General features: G+C 42.1%; 1 protein-coding gene across 4 annotated transcripts in view; it reads right to left on the reverse strand.

Annotated features, from left to right (window-relative positions):
- RAB3GAP2 (RAB3 GTPase activating non-catalytic protein subunit 2) overlaps positions 1–21,080 on the reverse strand; it is a 74,740-nt gene extending 53,660 nt beyond the window's left edge. For 2 of the 4 annotated variants that reach the window (XM_019549496.1, XM_019549494.1), the window contains exons 1-3: positions 20,935–21,080; positions 6,620–6,687; positions 1,722–1,845 (exon numbers count right to left, since the gene is read on the reverse strand). In XM_019549496.1, the coding sequence (XP_019405041.1) occupies positions 1,722–1,845; positions 6,620–6,687; positions 20,935–21,043 (301 nt within the window). In that variant the 5' untranslated portion in view covers positions 21,044–21,080. Of the gene's footprint in view, positions 1–1,721; positions 1,846–6,611; positions 6,688–20,934 lie in introns of those variants that run through there. The other 2 variants (XM_019549495.1, XM_019549497.1) reach the window with 2 other exon arrangements.
- Positions 21,081–21,371: the final 291 nt, after the last annotated feature.

Here is a 21,371-nt window from a genome sequence, read left to right on the forward strand (position 1 = left end):
TTTTGTCCTTAATTCTATCAATACTCAATGCAGCTAAACTGCTTGATCTCTCTCTCTCTCTCCCCCCTCCCCTCCCCCCCCCACTGGAGCTATGAGGTGTAATTAAAAACAATTAAATCCTCAGATGAAATGCACTAAGCAAATACAAAATACTTCCTGGGATAGTAATCAGCAGAGATTAAAACCCCAGAGAGTGATGCCAGGGGAAGGAGGAGGGGATAATGTGAATATTCATTATCTTCTTATTCACATCATTGTAACATTAAACATCATAGTACATTTTGTTACAGCTACGATTAAAGTTGCTTTAATGTTTTCAAAGTAGAGTTAGTCAAGTGTAAAAATCACAATACTGTGGTCTGATGGTGGACACTATCTATCTGCATGACAAATTAGGACAATCAACATCCAATGATGCAGAGGCAGGAGTTCCGTCACATCATTTAAAGGGTAACTGGTTTATTTTCAATCTAGTGGGAACAACACTAAAATGCGAAACATCTGGCATTTCCCAAAATGCCAAACAGTTGCTCTTATAAGCATCATATATTGCTGACCTACCACTACCTATGGAAAAGGAGTTTCTAACGTAGATTCTGGCATGCATGATTCTGCATGGAATGAAAAATACAGGATCAGAGCTTTAAAGAAAAAGGAGTGATTTTCATTTCATTTTCACCAGCATTTTTAAAGCGTTTCATTCCCCAACAGTAAAATAAAACAATGCTATATATTCTACTATATGAGGCTAAATTTTAGGAAAGAAAAAAAAAAGAGAGAGTGTCTCATGCACTTAGGGACCAGGTCAGTTTAGTTCATAAAAAAAAAACCAAAAAAAACACAACTTGTCCATGTGAAACAAAATTAGTATATGGGCAGTCCTCGACTTACAACATTTTGAGTTACAACATTTTGCACTTAAAACGTTTATAAATTGACACCGTTCCAACTTTCTGATGTCGGTTTTGACTTTACAATGCTTGATCCGATGCAATGCCACACCAGCGAACAAATTCGCTACATCGTCCATCTCCCTAAAGAACACCTGTCCAAATTTCCTTGGACACTTTCTTTAAGAAAGCAGACAAGACTCCAGAAAAACCTGCAGCCAAGACTCCTGAGAAGACTCCAGCCAAGAACGCTTCAAAAAGTCCAGCAAAGTCACACCAAAGAAGTCCTTCCAAATCAATACGATTGTTTTTTACAATATAAATACATTAATGTAGCTATATTACTCATCTATAATTGATTGAGTTCAAATTTCTGGGTTATTTTTGGTGAATATAGGGTATCGGGCCTGGGTTCAGAAATCAATCTCCCATTTATAACATTGTTTCCTATGGGAAAAATCAGTTCTAAGTTACAACGTTTCGACTTAAGACATGGTTTTCAGGAACCAATTGTGTTGCAAGTCCAAGGACTGCCTGTATTCTAAAGGTCAGAATTTTACTTTGCCTGTTCTAGAGACAAGAAGCCAGGTATAGCACACACATTAACCAATTAGGTCTGTTAAACTTACTGACTCAGACTCAGCTCCACTGGAAATGAGATACATAGCTAAACCTCAGACTTGCTGGGTTTGCTTATATAATAGACCACACATATTACCTAAAACTGCCCACCCTCAGAAAATCCCTGAAGACAGCTCTTTATGATAAAATATGCTGCTCACTAGGTTAAGAGACCACGCCACGAGTACATATTGTGTATTACATACTTACGCACTAAAAAAACAGCTTTCTGCTCACGAGCTATTACCATCAGATCATTTGTGGGTGACAACGATAATACACAGTCCTGAAGCCAATAATTCGTCTGTGTCTTGCAACTGGACTCTTCTTCTCCCTATATGTAAAACTTTGATTAATATATGCAATAAGTTCCAAAATTTCAGTTTGTTACGAAGTATCCATATGTAACTTATTCCATTTCTTAAGACTACTCAGTAGCACCTACCAGTTAAAAAATGGTGGCTTGCACAGTAATGTAAGTCAAACATATCAACCTAACATGAATTCTTTTAGCAGACCAGCAGAAGAGCAGATAAAGGAATATCAGCTGACCATCTGGAAAACCTGTCTTTCAAAGGCTATTAAACATCATTAAATGAGAGTTAAAGTACTATTATGGATTAGAGAGAAACTAAGAAACAAAAAAAGATTTCATAGACATTAGAGCTGGAAGGGACTTCGGAAGATCATCAAGTCCAGCCCCTTGCCCCAGGGGCAGGAAGTCAGCTAGGGTCAAAGGATCCCAAGATAAGCATCCAGATGTTTCTCAAGGAAGTCCAGAGTAGGTGCTTGGTACCACCTCTGGAGGGAGTCTATTCCAGGCCTTGGGGGCTCGGACACTAAAGAAGCTTTTTCTTATGTCTTGGAGCAGTTTGTGACCGTTGGACCTTGTCATCCCTTGGGGTGCTCTGGTGAACCAGCATCCCTCAAGACCCTGATACACACCCCTTATATTTTTATAAGCTGCCACCAGGTCACTCCTTAGCCTGCACTTTTCAAAGCTGAAGAGTCCCATGGCTCTCAGCCTCTCTTCATAAGACCTGTTCTCTTACCCTCTAATCATGAAATGAGAAAGTGGATTAAGTGGTCAGTTTGCAACATGAATAGTTTACCCAAAATTATGCATAAAGAACAGTATTTGATAAATGTCTGCTTACACAATTCAATTAGGTTATCATTTAAGTCACTGCAGCAAAACAACCTCCTCTTCTACCTGTACTTTTCCAAAATACAGGATTTCAAAAACCAAATTCAATCCGGGAAGCTCCCAACCAAGCTGGCCCACTGCTAGTTCTGAAGAAAAAACCCCCAATTCTCAAATGTACAAGAAATAAGAAAGGTATGGTTATGGTGTTGCCTTCAACACAATGTAGACTCTGCTATGACTCCATCTAAAGCATGTGTAAAATACCAATATAGTGTCTCTTCTCTCAACCACTTCATAGTGGTCTCTCTCCCTGAATCTATTGCAAAAGTAAAAAATAGCATTCCAAACCTCAGTGCTTTATAGCACCTCTAAATCTATGTGAAGTACTATTTCTTCATTTAAGTCACCTGCACAAGGTAAAAAAAAAAGTATGTAGTTATTTTTAAACAATACTATTTTTTTATTTTTTTCAGTCAAGTGGTGCTAGGTGAACATTAAGAACTGTAGTGGTTCTATACACAGGCAAAAACAAAAATAACCTCAATTTTCAAATAAGGTCCTCTGAGAGAAATATAGATATCTAGTTTTGCCTCAAGAGGATTCCACTGCAGTAGAAGTTTCTCTTGGAGAGTCAGAGTCACTGATGCAGGAAACCACTACAGAAAATATTGAGAAATAGAGATACAACTATACAGGGTAAAAGAGGGAAGAACAGATTAATACTAGCATGCAACTCTGGGGAACAAAACTTGCCTCTGGCTTAAATCCCCAGAGCAAAAGTTGGTCAAAGTCCAGTTTTATTGCTCTAAGGTAAGATTTACCTTACAGTTGACTTTCCTGAATATACAAACTTCTGCTGCTTTGCTGGAGAATGTTTCAAGAGCATTTTTATTAGTATATGACATTACAACCAAAAATACATACAGCTGCTAGGCATACACAATACCTGTCAGGATCTGGATAGAGAGTAGGGCTGTGCAAAGCTTTGGTCACTGATTCGATTCGGTGGAGATTCGGCCCAATTCAGTGGCAAAATCTCCAAATCCAAATCAAATCAATCAGAGGACCCTTTAAACTCTCCGAATTGATTTGGAGAGATTTGTACACAGACACGACTTTAAATGTTTTTTCTACATACCTCTAGGTACCAGGCAGCTTGCGAATGCTGCGATGCAGGGGCACATGGAGCATCCCATAGAAGCATGGGGGACTTCCCAGCATGCTAAGCAGCAGACCCAAAAGTGGACCAGAAACACGTCTAGTCCATTAGAGAGCACACTGGGGGGCCCCTTGTACCACCTCCCCCAAGCTCGGCAACTGGTGCCCCCCAGGTCTTGGGGGGGGGCACCCGGCATCTCCTCCCCCCCCCCATAGCCGATCACCAAGCCTAGGGGAATGCGAAGGGGGCCAGCAGACCTGGAAGTGGACCGGATGAACTTCCGATACACTTCCAGGTTCACCGCTGAGCACATGGGGGGGCTCCCACGCTCCTCTGGGATGCCCCATCCATCATGGCATTCACCAGCCATGCTGATACCTCAAGGTATATAGAAAAATATTTAAAGCTATGTCTATCTCCAAATCAGCATCAAATCTTCAGATTCGGATTCAGCCGAATCAAAAATCAGGGACAGTGATCCAAGTTAACGAATCGAATCACTGTCCCCAACTCGGGCTGAATATGAATCCAATAAGGCCTGTTTCACACACCCCGAAAGACAGTATATATTAAGTCTCCTTTCTGGCTATGAGACATTCCAATTCTGAGATACAATTGCAGTATGACATACGGAGGAAATGAACTAAGGAACACCACTTGTCTATTCAACCTGCATTAACACTTTATGTAATTTCACAAGTGTAATCAATCTCGTTTCTTAGCTTATGTCAAGATAGGCTAAACAAAAATTAAGAGCAATTCATTATCATCTTGGTCAAATTAATTTATGTTTGAATTCCATACAGCAGGGGTCAGCAGGCTTTTGCACCATGGGGCACTCTTTGCAACTCAACCGCAATGATAGGCCACAAGTCTCTGCCCTCCCACAGCACTGTGCTGCCTATGCTTACCCTTGCCATGAATCCCTGTCCCTGCTGTGGTGAGAGTAAGCATGACTATAGAGGACCAAGAGGCTCTACAGGGTAAAGGAGCAATGTGGAGGGGAAGGGTGGCATGGTACAGTAGAGACATGTTTGTCTAATTTAAATTCACAATTAAATTGAGAGGATTCAGAGCCAAGATACCTTCCTGGTACTTAACAGCGCTTCACTGTCAGAAATACCAGAATCCAGGACTGTAAAACCCAAGTCTTAATGGTGTAATATGGAATCTTAAAAAAGGACAAAAATATAAAAAGGAAAATGTTGAAGACAGCTGGATTTTTAACATATTTTTATGTACTTTAAGCCAATGTAAGAGCAGTACCTGCTTCATTCCACTCAAGAGAGACTGTCTCGGTACTGTATGAAAGGAACTGCAGATGCAGCAGCAAGTTAATACACAAAGCTACAAAAAAGATCATTCCTTAGAGTAGTTAGCCGTTTTCTCTTTCCTGTTAAATATTTTGTGCTGTACATGCTTCAGTCTGAAGCACTGAGCTTGGAAAGCACAGAACACAGCAATTTAACCTCAGGGAAGAATAAGAACAAGAAAAACAAGATTGGTTTAACATAGGGAAAAAATGTTTCACTTATTAGAAATACAGCTACAGGACAGAGCAATTAAGATCTAAGTACTAGGCAAAACCTGATTTAACAATCTCAACAAAAAATTAGTCAAGGCACATACAGAAATCCCACCAAAATCGGAGACAGGAAAATTAGAAGGAAGGTTCAAATGAGCCTCAATGCAAATCAATTTTCTGGATGGATCAAACAACAGGGAATGGGTTTTGTCTGGACAAACCACTGCTGTATTAAACGGAACTATAAACATGTGTTTTGTTCTTCTCAGAGTATGCAGGTCGCATGCTTTATTTTTAAATAGTCTTGGAACTGTAAGGGTTTTTAAAATCTGGCTGACCCTGCACCATTTACCCAACTAGTGAAGCAGTCCCATGATAGTCACTCCCCATATTTATATTAACAGCTTTCAGGATTTATCCTAGATTCTAAGCCAAATTTATAAAAGTTCTTTTACTTTGGTTTCTATATAATCATTCTTTCGTGACGATCAAGAGTCATTACAACCCAGATAGCAGAGATGCGGTTCAAGAAACACACCATTTCCATGGCAGTTAGGGTGGGACTGTAGACCAACAAAGTTTCTTCAAATTTCTCACTCATTCTCCTTCACTACGTAGAGCTGTACAATGCAAAGATGAACGAACAAGGGCTTGCTTATTCCACCACATCTTCTTACCTACATGCTATTATTCTCTTCCCCTCCTCAAGTAACTAGTTACAATAATTTGTAATAAATTCATCAGTGCGCACTGAGCACAAAGGAGGAGAAGGGATTAGGAAGTGCGATTGGGATGGCTAGGTCTCAGGCTCCACTGAGAGGAATATGCTTTTTCTAAATAACTGTACCTATTTTCAGTTATTTTACTCCTTAGTTTTCATCCAGACTTGGACAGAAGTGGCTGGTTTGGACCATGGTATCATTCACTGCGCCTACAGGTAGCTGCAGAACTGTTACTTTGCCTTGTTATTTCTTTGGCACAGAACTCAGATCTTGTTCAGGTGATAAGGCAAGCAATGACATCAGCTTTCACCCTTTGTAAGTTCTGGCAACGATGTCCTTGCCCCCAGTCACACATCTTAAGATGGCGGGGAAAAAATCCCCTGCACAATTATGGACATCAACAGCTAATTTCTCATTAAATGCTCTGAAATTTTAAGTCAGGTGTAGAAACATCTTGGCTTGATGAAAGCTACTTTAAAAAAAAGTAAACAAGCAGCAATCATCTTTTTACTGAAAGAAAACCTTATTTATGAAAGCTCACACATACAGACTTACTGGTTCTTGTGTTTCTGCTTCATCCCAGGCTCCCCAGCCATCGTCTTCCCAATTTGATGACTTGCCTGCTTTGAACAATAAGATTTTTGTTATAAAAAGGAAATCACTTAAACACATAACTGACAAAGAAATACTTAACTTGGATTGTCCAACTTCCCTATGCATCATAATTTAGTCAGACCTAACTCTTCCAAGGTAGCTACAACAGTAAAAAGGAACTAGCATATACACCATGAAGCATCAGAACCAGCATGCTATATTTCTCATGACAGTCATACTCATTTCTACATATAATGCTTCCCAAGTATACATTTAAATATAAGAGAAAGATGTGGTTTATACACTGGATTAGGAGTAGAGTACATCTCAAGTTTTCATCTGTAGCTCTAAACAAGTCACTCAGTTTACAGAGCCTAGTACTGTGGGGCATCAATTCCTCTTTGGTGGCTCCTCATCTTATGGTAAAAGACAACAAGCAAATCAACTTCATTTCATCTCGGGGTCCCCACAAGCCACTTCAAGGAATACAAACAGGGTATTATGAAGATTAACTTGCTAATACTTGTGAAGCAACTTGAAGCTAAGAATGATCAGAAGTGATTACATAAAGGACTTGAAAAATCTACTTAAGTGATGAAACAGACATTCTCCCCAGTAAGAACAAAGCCTTAAGATACCAATGCCAGCAGAATTTAAGAAAAATACATTCCAAGTCTTTATTAGCGTTGCAAAGATGGAGCTAGCTCGATATCATATTGCCAACTAAAAAGGTACAAATGAAGATGCATCCAGTTATCTTCAACGCCTCCTAACTTTGTTCAGAAGTGTTCACCTTCCTGCAAATAGTTTATTGCTAATCTGAAGAGTTATTGATTCATAAAGAAGTCCTTTTAAGGTAACAATGCCCTTGGGCCAAAATAATGCAGACTTTTCTTTGATCATATTTATGAGGTTAAACTAAAGCAGCACTGTCTTTAAGGATGCAGAAAGAGCAAAGGCACTTGGTACAGCTTAGAGCTTTGCAAAACAGCACGAGTAAAAAATAAATACTGTTGTATCAGTCAGTCTGTATTATGCTATTCAAAATCCTATAAGAATCTACAGAATAGGATAAAAAAACTCATACATTTTCAAGCTGCTAATATTTAAAAATACATATTTTTTTAATAAGAAAGGATTGATGGCAAGACAGCAAAGACCTCTGTCTTTGGAACATGATTTCACCCCTGATCTTCTGGGCCCATGAATATAAGGTCACAAAAGAGACTCTGTTCTGTCAGTTGTTTCGGAGATGGGGTAGGCAGGCTGACTAAATAAGTGTGACAGGCAATGAGTTCTAGGGATTGGGAAAGGGTTTTTACTCTTGGCACTTCTGATCATAACCATATGGATTAGTATCTGTGCTATTACTAATCTGTGCAAGTATGCAAAACTAAAGTTTGACTCATTTCTAATCCATCAAAGGAAAATGTACAACAAACTAATTTTTGTAAAACATAAAGAAAGAAGTTATTATTAAAAATTCTCTAGCATGTTTTAATCTGGTCTTCTCAATGGATCTATGCATTTATCTTCATAACCTGAGAACTGACCAGCAAATTAAATTCAGTGCCAAACTCATGACAGAATTTGCTTTTCCAACAAGAATACATAAAGGCATGTGGAGACAGGGGAGCTTTTTAATCTATTGATAGAAATTCCTTTCATCTGATATAGATGAACAAAATCCCCATCTTCAGGATTTAGTGGAAGGCTTGTTAGCTTGGAAGTGAATTCAGTCTGTTGCTCCCAGGGTTAGATGTTCCTAGAAATGTTAAGGAAGGGAATGCACTTACCCTATGAGTGAGATAAGCAATAATTTTAAAATAAATAAATAAATATTTAAAATAAAAATAAAAAAAAAATCACACCTTAGGCTGCTGCTTTCTGGCATCTTTTCTGATCCCCTTAAATGTCCCCCTCAAAGCCAGGCCTCTGAGAAAGATAAAACTGCACTTAATAAACAAACAGAGGATCCTTTCCTGTGCCCAGCCTCCAACAGAATCCCAATACTGAGAAGAGGAATGTGTGCAGAAAAGGATTACAGAGTAGTAGTAAATCCAGTGTCTTGGCCTTGCTTGTAGGCACAAAAGACTGACAGACAAAAGAAATTCAAAAAAAAGAAAGGCCATTTCCTATCATTTTTAGTTCTCTCTTTGAAAGCTGTTGGAAGGAGGTAACACATCTTAGTGGGTAAGGCAGGGACCTGGAGATTAAGATTTGAACTCCATCCCAAATTCAGACATCGATGCAATAACAAGACCCAGAAGTGACTTACTACCACAATTCACCCCCCTTAAAAATGAGGTATTAATGTACCACTTCACAGTGGTATCAAAATGGTTAATCAATGTTTTTAAATATGTTGAGAGTCTAGGATATGATGAAGAGTCAGAGATACAAAATGTAATAGAAAATAAATTCCTGCATTCACATCAATGCATAGGCAAACAAAAATAAAGGGGACAGTCTTGCACTGACTATTAAATTGGGCCCACACAAGCAGGGGTGTGACTTTACATCAGCACAAATAGTAGCGGCAGAAATCTGCATTGCTACTTTGTGCCCCACTGCATGCCCCTGCCCATATGCTTTGCAGCAGGACACACTGTCCCACTGCTCCATGTGCTGCGGTGGGGGGGGGGGAGAGCCTGACTGGGACTCTGGGCGCCTCAGCAAGGGGAAGCCATTCATTGTGCCAAGGCACTCTGTGCCCTGGCAAGTTGGGAAGCAACAAGTGGAGATGGGGGGAGTAGCCAGCCCAGAGTGCAAGGCTGCCTGCTTCTACAACTTTGCACACTGCAGAGCCCCCACCTTGTAGCACTGTGCCCCAACCAACTACATGTACAGCCCCCACACTGAGGCACGCAGAGACAGGGGAGTACCCAGCCCAAAGCTGCCTGTTCTCCCGTCTCAAGGCACACTCCTCCCCAGCCAGCTGCTCCATGGCTGGTTGGGGCACAGGGTGCCTGAGCTCGAGGGCTCCATGTGCCTCAGTGCATGGGGCTCTGCAGCAGAGCCAACGCACTGAGGCATGTGGAGACAGGGGAGCAGCCAGCCCAGGGCTGCCTGCTCCCCTGTCTTGAAGAACCCTGTGCCTCAGCCACCCAGGGAGTAGCTGCTAGGGCACAGTGCGGCTCACGGGGGCTCCACAGCACATGGAGGCAGGTGAGCAGGCAGCCCTGGCCTGCCAGCTCCTCCACTTATGTATTTGTCCAGGGGCTCACCACTTTGGCATGTTTCCAGGGTTTGTTTGTTTGCTACCTGTAAATCCCAGTAGCAAATTTTGCCCCAGCACTGCAAATCAACAGTGCCAAGCATTGACTGATGTTGAACTTGTGCAGTTTGTGGCCCAGCAAAGAGGTCTGCAGTGCCACAAACCACATGTGCCTACACATCTGGATCCAGCCTTGAGGACTAGAGTGGGAGGACTTTCTCCTTGTTCAAAGATCAACAAACCTAGCAGAAATCAGACTGCATTACCACAACTGTTTACTGGCCTATCATAGGTAGAGATGAACCCAGTGCATATACATCCACAACAAGACAACCACCATCAAGCCAGCACCCACTGCTGTAGTCTAACAGCAAAATCAAATTGCTCACTCTGAATTCTTCATGTCATGAAAGAACCACTGGGCATCAGTAGCAAATTACAACAACATTGACTGTGCTACATCTGCTCTCAGTAATTCTGTTTTTCCTCCAGAGGTTTTCCTAAGGATTTTTATCATCAACAGAAGCCATGTCTATGCTAGTCTTAAAATGAGGTTTAAAAACAAACACAGTGGAAGCTAACCGTACTCAAGCAGGGTTCTGACACTGATTAGTCAGTATGGAAATAGCACAACATTCAGAACCATCATGCTCGGGATCCAACTCCTTTAATTATATGATTCAATACATGCTATCCACTCAAACCATGACATAACCCAGCACAGCAACCCCAGAACCTAAAGCAATCTTGCTGAAGTACAGCTTTTAAACTCTTCTGCATGGCTTGTGAGACAGAACCTAAATAGACTAGAAATGATTTGTAAAGAACAAAGCTGTCCAACAATGTTGCTGAAAAGGCATCTAAATAGATTAAGCCTGGACAAATACAAGACGCCCACAGATGAGCAACCTTTATTATAATTCAAAAGGTCTCTCCCATCTGTAAAAAGAATGAGTCAGCCAGCTTTCGCACATTACCACTAGACAAAAATCGACTGTAAAGACATGCCCAAAGTAGCTGTATAACTTACGTTTCCAAGATCTGTTTCTTATCTTTATTTTAAAATTTTCCAGTATTTAGATAAATTAAATAAGGTGATGTTAAGGGTGAAATATGTTTTTATATCTGGTCACCATCACCATTTTGCCAGAGAAAGAAGAGATTAGTAAGAAAATGACCCAATTAACTATACCACAAGACTTTAATTTCCCTTTCGAAGAGCTCTAAATAAAATTCTCTCCCCCTTGCATTTAATAAACTTAAAAGTGAATGAAATTCCATCTCTGCAACAACCTAAAATTGCTAGAAAAGCAACCAATATGCCACTCTCTGGTATTAGTATTCTCAGAAGACGACCTTGCGTATGACAGTAGTCCTGAAGTGCATTTGTACAGCACAACCTCAGGACTCTCTTTGTAAAAAAACTTTTACATAAACTAGATATCAGCTTAGTCCACCAAGGCAGGGTCACAAGGTCTATCACCCTGTAACAACAGATGAAGGAATACCACCCTACAGGTGTTAATTTACAGAGATGAGCTAACTTCAAGTATTAATGATTTCCTTGAGGTTTGAAAAATTCATACATCAAGTACTGTTAGTATCAGATAAACAGACTTACATGAACAAATGAGAGAAGGGAAGAAAACAATGTCAAATGCTGCAAAAGCTAATCTTTATTTTAAATGTCTTCTATGCCTTTTAATTACACAGAAAACAGAAATGCAAATCAACGTTGAGATGTCTTCCTACATAGGCATGCAGATCATGCTCATATCTTTGCTTCCTGCTACTTCTAGCTTTCCCAATCTGCACCATAGTAAAAATAGGCATGTTGCCTGCTGGAGAACAAGTAGAAATAGCAATAGAGTCCTTCTGTGGGTCAACAGCAACAAGAACTGCTAAGTGCTAACCCTAATTTACAACATTAGGGGTTTGTTACCATGGAAGTTTTAAAACTTTAAAAATAAAGGTATAAATAACATCACGGGAAACATTTATGTGGGGTGCACTTAATATGCAAGAATATATCCTAAACATGTGTCAGCATTTGAAAAGTCCATTTACTAAGCTACTAAAACTAAACTATACCTGAATCATAGGTTCTGTGACTTTAATTTCCGTTTCAGTGTTGATAATGTTAATATGCTTTATAGAATGTTTCTAACCAAGTGAATGTTTCTAGTGTAAACTTAAAGCTTGAATGACTAACACTGGGATAAGATAAATGCCATATTTACCCAAATACAAGATGACTTTGAATTTAAAATAACACCACCACCCTCCTCCCACAATTATATTCAGGACATGGAAAATGTATACTTTTGTTAAAATAGTCCATGTACAGAGTCTAATTTTTGGAGGGTCATCTTAAATTCCTCCCTTTCACCACTGCATGGGGACAAGCAGCAGTGGAGTCAAGTGGCCTGAACCCTGCCCATTGCACCTGCCCCCCACCCCAAACCTGTCCCCTGTGCTACCTGCCCCCTTGTACCCGCATACCCCGCAACTGCTCCTCTCCACTGGGCCCCCTGCTGCCAGTCCCCATCCTGCCTTCCTCACCACCCCCCACCTGCAACTACTGCTTATCTTTCAGTTGCAGTTCCAGCTCCAGCTGAGGCCCCACTCTGGCCCAGGGCATGAAACAGAGCACATACAACCTCTGGCCTCTGCCAGGCCACACACTAACTGCTGTGGCAGCAACCACTCTGTCCTGAGCCACAGTACATAGTCTAGGTGTATCTGGTGTGTATTCATGCCTCAACTGTGTAGTTAATTAACAATTAATTTCTTAACACTAAAATTTTATCAATCTGATACTTAATACGTGGATCATTTCGTCCCATTACAGAAAAGCATGAAACGAATAAACTACTTACAATTCATGTACAACTGGTTTTATAGCCATTACAGCATAAAAATGACTGTAAATATTTTTAGATCAAGTTGATACGTGATCCCAAAATATCTTATACCATTGTTATCAACCAGATTAAATGCAATACAAATATTATTCCTAACATGCATACTTGTTAGGAGTTGTTCAGCAGCTTTCTAAAACAATTAGATGCCATGATGCTAGGAATCCAGAAAATGTTTGTCTCGCTGTTATTGCTAACATTAACCTAGCAGCTTTAAAAAAAAATGTCATGTTTTGTGAAACTCATTCTCTATTAAAACATGAAAGTGGTAGAACCTTCCTTTCCAAGACAAGAACCTACTGGCTATCAACCAAATATCCTCAGTTGGTTAGTAACTTTTCCCTTAATAATGCTTTTACTACCTAGAGCAAAGAGCTGAGAGCCACGCTGACATCTCTAATATTAATCAGTCCAATGAAAAGAGGACACACATTTGTAAGTAGGCAAATCATAAGTCAATGTAATGTTCTACAAATATTTATAAGACTGCTTTTAAGTCATTTCAGTGTTACCACTATGTACTTTAAATGCAAGTTTTGATATCCGACTGCATAGAGCAATAAAGGAAAACAGCATGCATCTCTAGAAAATGACTTCCTTCCAGTGTTTAATTTACTGAAGTACCCAGAAGCGTGACTACTTAGGAGACACAATAAATTAATAACCATTCTTCAGATGAGATGGGCAGTTTATCGTTCATTTACATACGCAAATGGAATGAATCACTTTGCTGTTGCAAAAAAAATACTTCATTTGTTGTTTTAAAACTGATTACATGCATTTAATTCACTGTTTCCCATCACACTTCCCTACTGCTGAACTATCCCAATCCAAAAAAAATTAACTGTATCAGTCTGCATCAACCATTATTTTTCTAAAATTATGGGGGGGGGGTTTCTTAAAAATACACCTGCTTAAAATGTTGCTGGGTTTTTGGTTGTAGCCATGTTGGTCTAGGGACACAGGCAGGCAAGGTTCTTTGGGTAGATGTGGTATCTTTTATTAGACCAACTGGAGTAGTTGGGGAAAAAAAAGTTATTTTTCTATGAAGTTCTTTTTCTGTGAAGAAGGGTGATTGCGCCCAAAAGCTTGCTAAGAAGTTTTTCCCAACTACTCAGTTGATCGAATAAAAAATATCATATCTACCCAAAGAACCTTGCTTACCTGCTTAAAATGGCATGTGAAATTATGACTGTGCCCGTCTAGATCCGAGTAGCTGTTCCTAAGCAGCCTGGGATTGGGTACTTTCATCTCATCTATGTTCTCTCTTGGGCACCCATGCTGATCATACATCACCTGCCCAGGGAAGCCCCCAATACTCACCCATCACATCTTGATGTTTTTGTTCAACCAGCTAGACTTGGTCGTGTGTTAGTTAGCCTGAACCCCTTGGGTGCCAGGCCTAATGGCATGGACCTGATTCTGGGCCTCGAGTGTGACAATATGAGCACAGCATCTCATTTCCAAGCTGCATACTGGATGAAGGCCCCTTGTTTCTGGGCTCAGCTAAGAAGGCCTGTGATATGCCTGGTGGTCTCGCTCTCTTCTTGGGAGCGCAGGGCCTTCTGGCCACTGGGCAGCCTAATGGGCTTTCAGAATCCTTACCTGGAATCCCCGAGGGCCCCTGGCCCCTTGGCCCCGGAAGTGAAGCGTGTGTCTGCTCTTCGGCCTCAGGGGCAACCAAAAATGCAGAAAGAAATAAACAGAAGTGTCAGGGAGGTACTGTCCCTCCTCCCTACTCACACCTCCTACATGTAATGCTGTGGTCCATCCCTTGGCATCCTTCCCAGCTCTGGCACCGAGTGCCACTCCATTATGGGGCAGACCCCTCTTTGGGACTCTGTCCTGGGTCCCTGCATGGAAGCGACTGACTGCACCAGCAGGAGCACACAGCCTCCTCCCAGCTGCTGCTCACCGGCATCTTTCCTGCAGCCGGCTTTTGCTGGACCCAGCCGGTGTGTCTTTATGACATCACTGCCCAGTGTCAGCTCCAGCTAAACAGATAAGCAGCTGATGAACCCCATGGACGGCTCATCTAGCTTCTGCCAGGTCCCGGCCGCCATACCTGCAGCAGGCGAGTATCTGTCCATTACGGGGCTTTTGGGGTCATTCCCCAGGGGCCACAGGGTTTACCAGCCGTGATTCCGGCCCTGGAAACAGGGTCTCCATCCCTTTTCTTTTGTCACCCTGTGCCAAGCGGAGACTGGATAGGCACCTGGCTGGGGTCTTATGACCCCTCCCACCCCCAGTGCTCCTTCCTGCCCATGGCAGGGAGTCGGACTAGATGATCTGTCTAGGTCCCTTCCAACTTGCTGATTCTATGATTCAATAACAACCCATGTTAAAAGGACTAAGTGGATATAACCTATTAAAACTATATAAATAAAAGAAGCAATATCAATGCAAAATGAATGAGTTAAATACAACTACCTTTTAGTTTTATAGAGAACAAAGAAAAATCATCTTTAACTTCTGAAGCTTTTAAATATATCAGCTTCATATCATCTACTGCAGGGGTGGCTCAACCCCCAGGCTGTGGGCCAAATCCAGCCTGAGGAGTCACAGCATCAGACTTAGGGCTCCCCACAGGTCAGGAAATTTTGCAGTGGAGGTGGAGCAGTAGCAATTAATCCAGCCACTGGTCCCTCGCTGCCAAAATACCAAGTCCCATACAGATGGACAGGTGTAAGGCCGTGCCCCTTCCCCCTATGCAACCAGACTGGGGTTGCTATGAACCAAATGCTGTATTGGGTTTACTGGCTGGATCTGGACTGCAGAGGAACTGGGCACTGCCAATCCAGCTTGCAGGGCAAAATGTTAAGCGCCACTGATTTACTGCATTTGGTATCTACATTCAGTCTTTACAATAGAGTAAATGTTAGTATTTACACTTTTCCCAGTAGTAAAATTTTAAATTTCTGTTACACAGAAAAGCTTTGCCTCAAAATGTTTTCTTCATTCCAATGCAGACAAGGTTCTTTGGGTAAATCCAATATCTTTTATTAGACCAACTCAAATAGTTGGAAGAATTCTTCTTAGCAAGTTTTTAGGGACAAATACCCATAGTCAGGCTGAGCACACCTGACGAACAGTATTTGTACCCAAAAGCTTGCAAAGAAGTATTTTTCCAACTATTTGAGTTGGTCTAATAAAAGGTAGTGGATTTACCCAAAGAACCTTGGCTACCAACGTCCTTAAACCAATCTGGCTAGAACCTACACCCTTCTTCATTCCAACTAATTCATTCTGATTTGAGACAGTGCCTAAAGCAGTCACAGGCTCCAACTTTGTTTTTTTGCCAGTGGGTGAGTTTTGTTTTGGTTTTGGGGGTTTTTTGGGGGGGCGGGTTGTGTGTTCCCACACCAAGCCCAGAAGAAGAGGCAGTGTGTTACTTCAACCCGGCTTTCCCACTGTGGGCCGCTGGTGCTGAGCACCCACTAATTCTTTCTGGTTGGTGCTTAAACCCTAGATCACCCATGGAGTTGCCGCTTCTGCTGGAGCTGAAAAAGAAAAATATCTCCTTTTTATCTTCTCCTCTAAAAGAGATTAAGATAGGATAAGACATACTAATTCTAAGGGTGGAAGAAGGGAGGGGCTGCTTCCACAACAGGCAAGCCCAAGATGGCTGCTGCCCCAGCCCCTCACCACTGATTGGCTGCGAGGGCTGTCCATCATACAACATACATCCCCACACCTCACCACCAATTGGTGGAGAGGAGTGTGTCCATACAATGCACAACTCTCACACCCAATCAGCACCTGGGGGTAGGGTCTCAGCCAATCAGAGGCTTGGAGGGCACCATGCTCAACCCACAAAATGGCTGTCAGGCCCATGGGTTTCCCTGAAAAATCAGCCAGCAACCACCTTGACTTCGGTAAGTCCCTACTCATATCCACTTATGCTTTGTCATTTTTCCCCGAGAAGACAAAATGTGGTCCTACGATGGCCTGCACTGTCAACAAATACAAATGCAAATCCTAGAAGACTAAGTAGGCAGGCAACCTGGGTATCATTTCATGTCATATCTGACTGTGCTATGCTACCATAAAGATATACAACTTTTATGCATACTCTTAGAAGATAAAAAAGCAAAAACGAAATACTCCAAATAAAAATAAATACAACGCAATAGAATTGAAAGAAAAAAGGTAACACCAGGATCCAATCATAATGAATATGATTCTACTCTACTCTGCATCATGTGAAATTATTTAGTTATGAAAATGAGTGTGATGATAAATGGTTTGAATAGAGATTTATACCTTCTCTGCACTGTAAACTAGTAAAGAATCCAACTAGAGAAGTATATTCTTGGCCTAAGAAATCAAAACACAACTGTACGTGCAAGAGCTGCACTACCGCTCAATCCTTCATTATGTTCAAATACAAGATTATGTTCAATCTGGTCTAGTAAGGAAATTACTATAATCCATAATCAGATTATGGAGACCAAAAAAATGAAGGATTAGAGAACTTTCCTTTTAAGTACAATAAGAAGCAGAATACAGCAATGTTAACTATTTTTAATTTTTAAGACAATGAATTTTCTTTGGATCTTTCTGACAGTGTGTGTGATTTTACTGTATTTACTTGAATCCAAGATAAGGTTTCTTCCCCTGCTTCCCCACACGGTTTAACATGGGGAAGAAGCCTCATCTTGGGTTCAAGTACCAGGACTGGGGCCTAAGCAGTTGCCACCACTGCTGCTTTCTGGCCAGAGCTAGAATAACTCAAAGGGGCTCAGGTGGTTGGGGTGTGCAGCAGAAGAGTATAGGGGAGGCTACTCAGTGCATGAAGTGAGCACAGAAAAAACCATGTAGTGTAGGAGGGAGAAAGAAGGGGAGCTCACCCAGTGGTAGGTTAGCACAGGACAGTCCACCCAGCAGAAGTAGAACTGCTATGGCTCTGGCTACAGCCCCAATCTGGCTAGGGACTAGAGATAGCACTGCTTCCACCATCACTACCTAGTCATGACCAGGGTAAGGATTCAGACTAATATGGTATATCTGAAAACATTCTCTTTCTGCAGCTGCTATTTAAAAGAAATTTAAGAGCTACACAAAGAGAAACCAACTCTGCAGTAAAAAACATTTGTACACAAGTGCTCTCAAGTATAAATACACTTTAAAAAGGCAGGAAATATTTCATCTCTTTTAGTAGGTATTTTTCTTAACATAGGATTATGAAGCGGTACATACTGACAACTGGTGGCTTATCTTCAACAATTTGGAGATGCTTCAAAGCTATCAGTCAGCTCCTGAAAACTCTCCTTCATACACAGACAACATTGCACATGTCCTCACCTGTTATGATGTTTCAAGAAATGACACTCAAAAAGTAATGCCAAGTTACTTGGGCAGAAGTGCATAATTGTTTCTGAACCAGGTTTTAGAGCAGCAGAGGTGCTGAACTGTGGAATTTGGCTGATTAAACATTTTTCCTTATGTCTTGACAAGGTGATTCTACAACCAAAATTGCTTCTATCAAGTTTATCCTTTGTAAAGTCTCTTATAAAGAAACAACAGAGATAAACCTATTCTGACACTATTCATACAACAATTTTGTGACAAAATTATAGCCTGCACAAAGCTCATCAGTTGCTGATACCAGTAACAAGGTACTTCACTATTACACAGAAATTGTAGAAATGTTAAATCTCATTTTTCTCCTGGCATACATACACTCAAAACTTTTTTCCCCCCACAACTTTTCACTTTAGTACAAAGTAGATAAGAAATACCACCTTTAAAGTTTTCAAAAGCAAAACTAGAAATTAATGGCCAAAGCAATTTTCAACAGCGTTTATCCACTGATCCACTACATGGCTCTCTATCCCACTCACTAATTTTGTGCAGGTTTCACATGATTGCCCTTCATCCCCATCTCGTCTTGCTCATCCAGAAACACACTGACCTCCCATCTCAATGGAAACAACTCAAAGATCTACCTCTTTATTCAAGGTTTGTCTTCTGTCCAAACTAAGATCTCAGCTCGTCTCTGATACCTCCTCATGGATGCCTAGTTGTTAGTTGTCTTAACATGCCTAAAGTTCTTAATATTTCTCCCCCAAGCCCTTCCCTCTGCCTTTCTGGGTCTTTATGAACATTACAGTCTCATCTGTCACTCAAGCCAATAATTGGGTGTCATCTTATACCACCAGATCAGGGTCAGACTATTATTTTGGACAGAGGGCCACTTAATGAGTTCTGGAAAGCCAACGAGGGCCACGTGACAGGCAGCCCAGGGCAGATTAATATTAATTTTCTAAATTTTTTAGGGGCCCCGCAAATCGGATAGAATAGCCTGGCGGGCCGCATTCAGCCCCCAGGCTGTATTTTGCCCACCCTGCACTAGATTCTCCTATTCAGCTATGTGTAAGTCTTCCTCATTCTTTCTAAGATCTGTAGGACAAAGCCTATCATAACTGTCCATACAGTTAAAACTCTTTCATCACCAAGATGCTTTCATCACCTTTGTCTGTTACTGTAACATCCTTCTTTCTGGTCCTTACAAACACAATCTTGCCCCACTGATACACATTCAGAAGGCTGCAGCTTTATTTTTCTAACCTGATGCATACACTATGTCTCTGCTTTCTCTGCATCTTCTCCTACATAACAGACAGATTATTTCACAGCCTGTCCGCTGCCTACCTGTCATCTCTTATCACTACTGGATTCAAAATCTACTTCTGATCAGCCTATTGTACTAGTCTCCACTGCCTACCTGTTAAATTTTAGAAAGACCCTGTGTGCTTCCTCCCATGCTGCCACTCAGGCTTGAAGCTTCCTGGAAACATCAACATTAGCCTCTTTCAAGACTCAACATGATGCCTACAAAAAGAAAATTGCAGTGAGTCAACACTGCTTACCTTGTAGACTGATACAATCTCATTTTTGCCTGGTACTCTCTTATTTGCCTGTATTTCCCTGCTGTCTCTTACTGTCTACTTAAATAGCAACAGACAACAGGACTAGTTTTTTAGGGTAAAACTAGCTTTTTGTTGTGTACAATGCTCAGCACAGTGAGGTCAAGGTACATGACCAGTGGTCCTAAACAATACAACAGCAACAGAAGTTATATGTTGGGGTTTTTTTTTAATTTAAGCCAACCAAAGTAATCTTCCCCTTCTTAAAGAGAATTTGCAAAGGCAATCTCATAAGTACATTTGGGATCAGGAAGGAATTGTACCTGGCACTCAGACTGGCATGGGCTGCAAGAATTTTCACCTTCCTCAGAGGGGAACATTTTCCTCTTCCATAGATCTCCTAAGTGTATTTTAACAACCCACTTCCTGACAGCACACTGCCCTCATAACACTTTGCTTAGATGGTTTGAGGAGATGATCCTGCTTTTAACAGGATGTTGGACCCTGTAACTTCCTGGGGCCCCTCCCAGCCCTACTTTTCAATGATGCTATCTATGATTCACAGTGCAAGAGACATTCCACCTTCCTCTGATCGGATCACTCCTAACAGAAAGCCCGCGGGAGAAGGTTATCAAAGGACAAAACGTTGAGAGCTGGAGCCTAAAACATACGTAACGCAGGGGGACCACTGAACCTGCTTGCAGTCCTAGTGAATTTAATGAGATTCTGCAGGATGCACAAGCAGTTCACCAAAGAATCACAGGATCAGTGCCTCAACTGGAAGATAAGCAAACATGATTTTAAAGCCCTTTAGAAAGCAAGAGGCCTAATAACTGCAAGAACAATCCTGCCTGTGCACTAATGTTTGCCATTTGTGGTGTGCTGTGACACCCACGGGCAGGTGTACCTGTGAGTGTATGACAACTATGGCGTCTCAGGCTCTTCTGTTCTCTCTGACCGCTTCTTAGAGCACAAACCTGGGGGGGGGGGGTGTCTTGAGATTCTTTATCAAGAAACTGGATAAAGAATCTCGATCATATCTTCCTTATCTTGAGACTCTTTATCGGGTACCAGCCAGGGTTGCTTTCATTTAACTCAACAGGGATTAAATTAAACGAAAGCAACCCTGGCTCGTACCCAAGCCGCACTGCCTTCAGGACCGGTTCAGGTGGAAGAGTGTCTGCCAGGGGCCCCACAACCTTCATGACAATAGGGGCGGTTGCGAGTTTCCACCCCACTTGTAGCCCTGCTGCCGCCCCTCGGACTCACCGGCGTCCCGCGCGGCCGCGGCGCCGGGCTGGCGTAGGTGCGGGCACAGGAAGTCTCGGGCCGCCTCGAGCTCCTGGAAGTGGCAGAAGGACACGAGCGCACACGACATGGCGCCAGCCCCCGCCGCGCCCCTGGGACCTCGTACCCGGAACTGTTCCAGCTGCTTCCCGGCCGGCCGTGCGCATGCGCAAGATGGGTCGCGGGCGGGGTGGGAGAGTGCAGACGCGAAAGTCACGTGGGCGGGGTGGTACGCGCGGCCCCGCCCCCGGCAGGCGGAGGGCGCTGAGCTACACGTGGCTGGGGGCGGAGCTAGTGGCGGTCACGTGGTATGTTGAGGCGGCCGGGGCGCGCTGAGGCTCCAGAGCCCTGATGAGGGTGGAGCTTTCCCGGGTAGATTCAGAGTGGGGGACGTCTCGGCACCTTCTGCACAGGGGCCC

The sequence above is a fragment of the Crocodylus porosus genome, unplaced genomic scaffold (genome assembly GCF_001723895.1).
Source record: "Crocodylus porosus isolate Cpor-Errol unplaced genomic scaffold, CroPor_comp1, whole genome shotgun sequence".
NCBI lineage: Eukaryota > Metazoa > Chordata > Crocodylia > Crocodylidae > Crocodylus > Crocodylus porosus.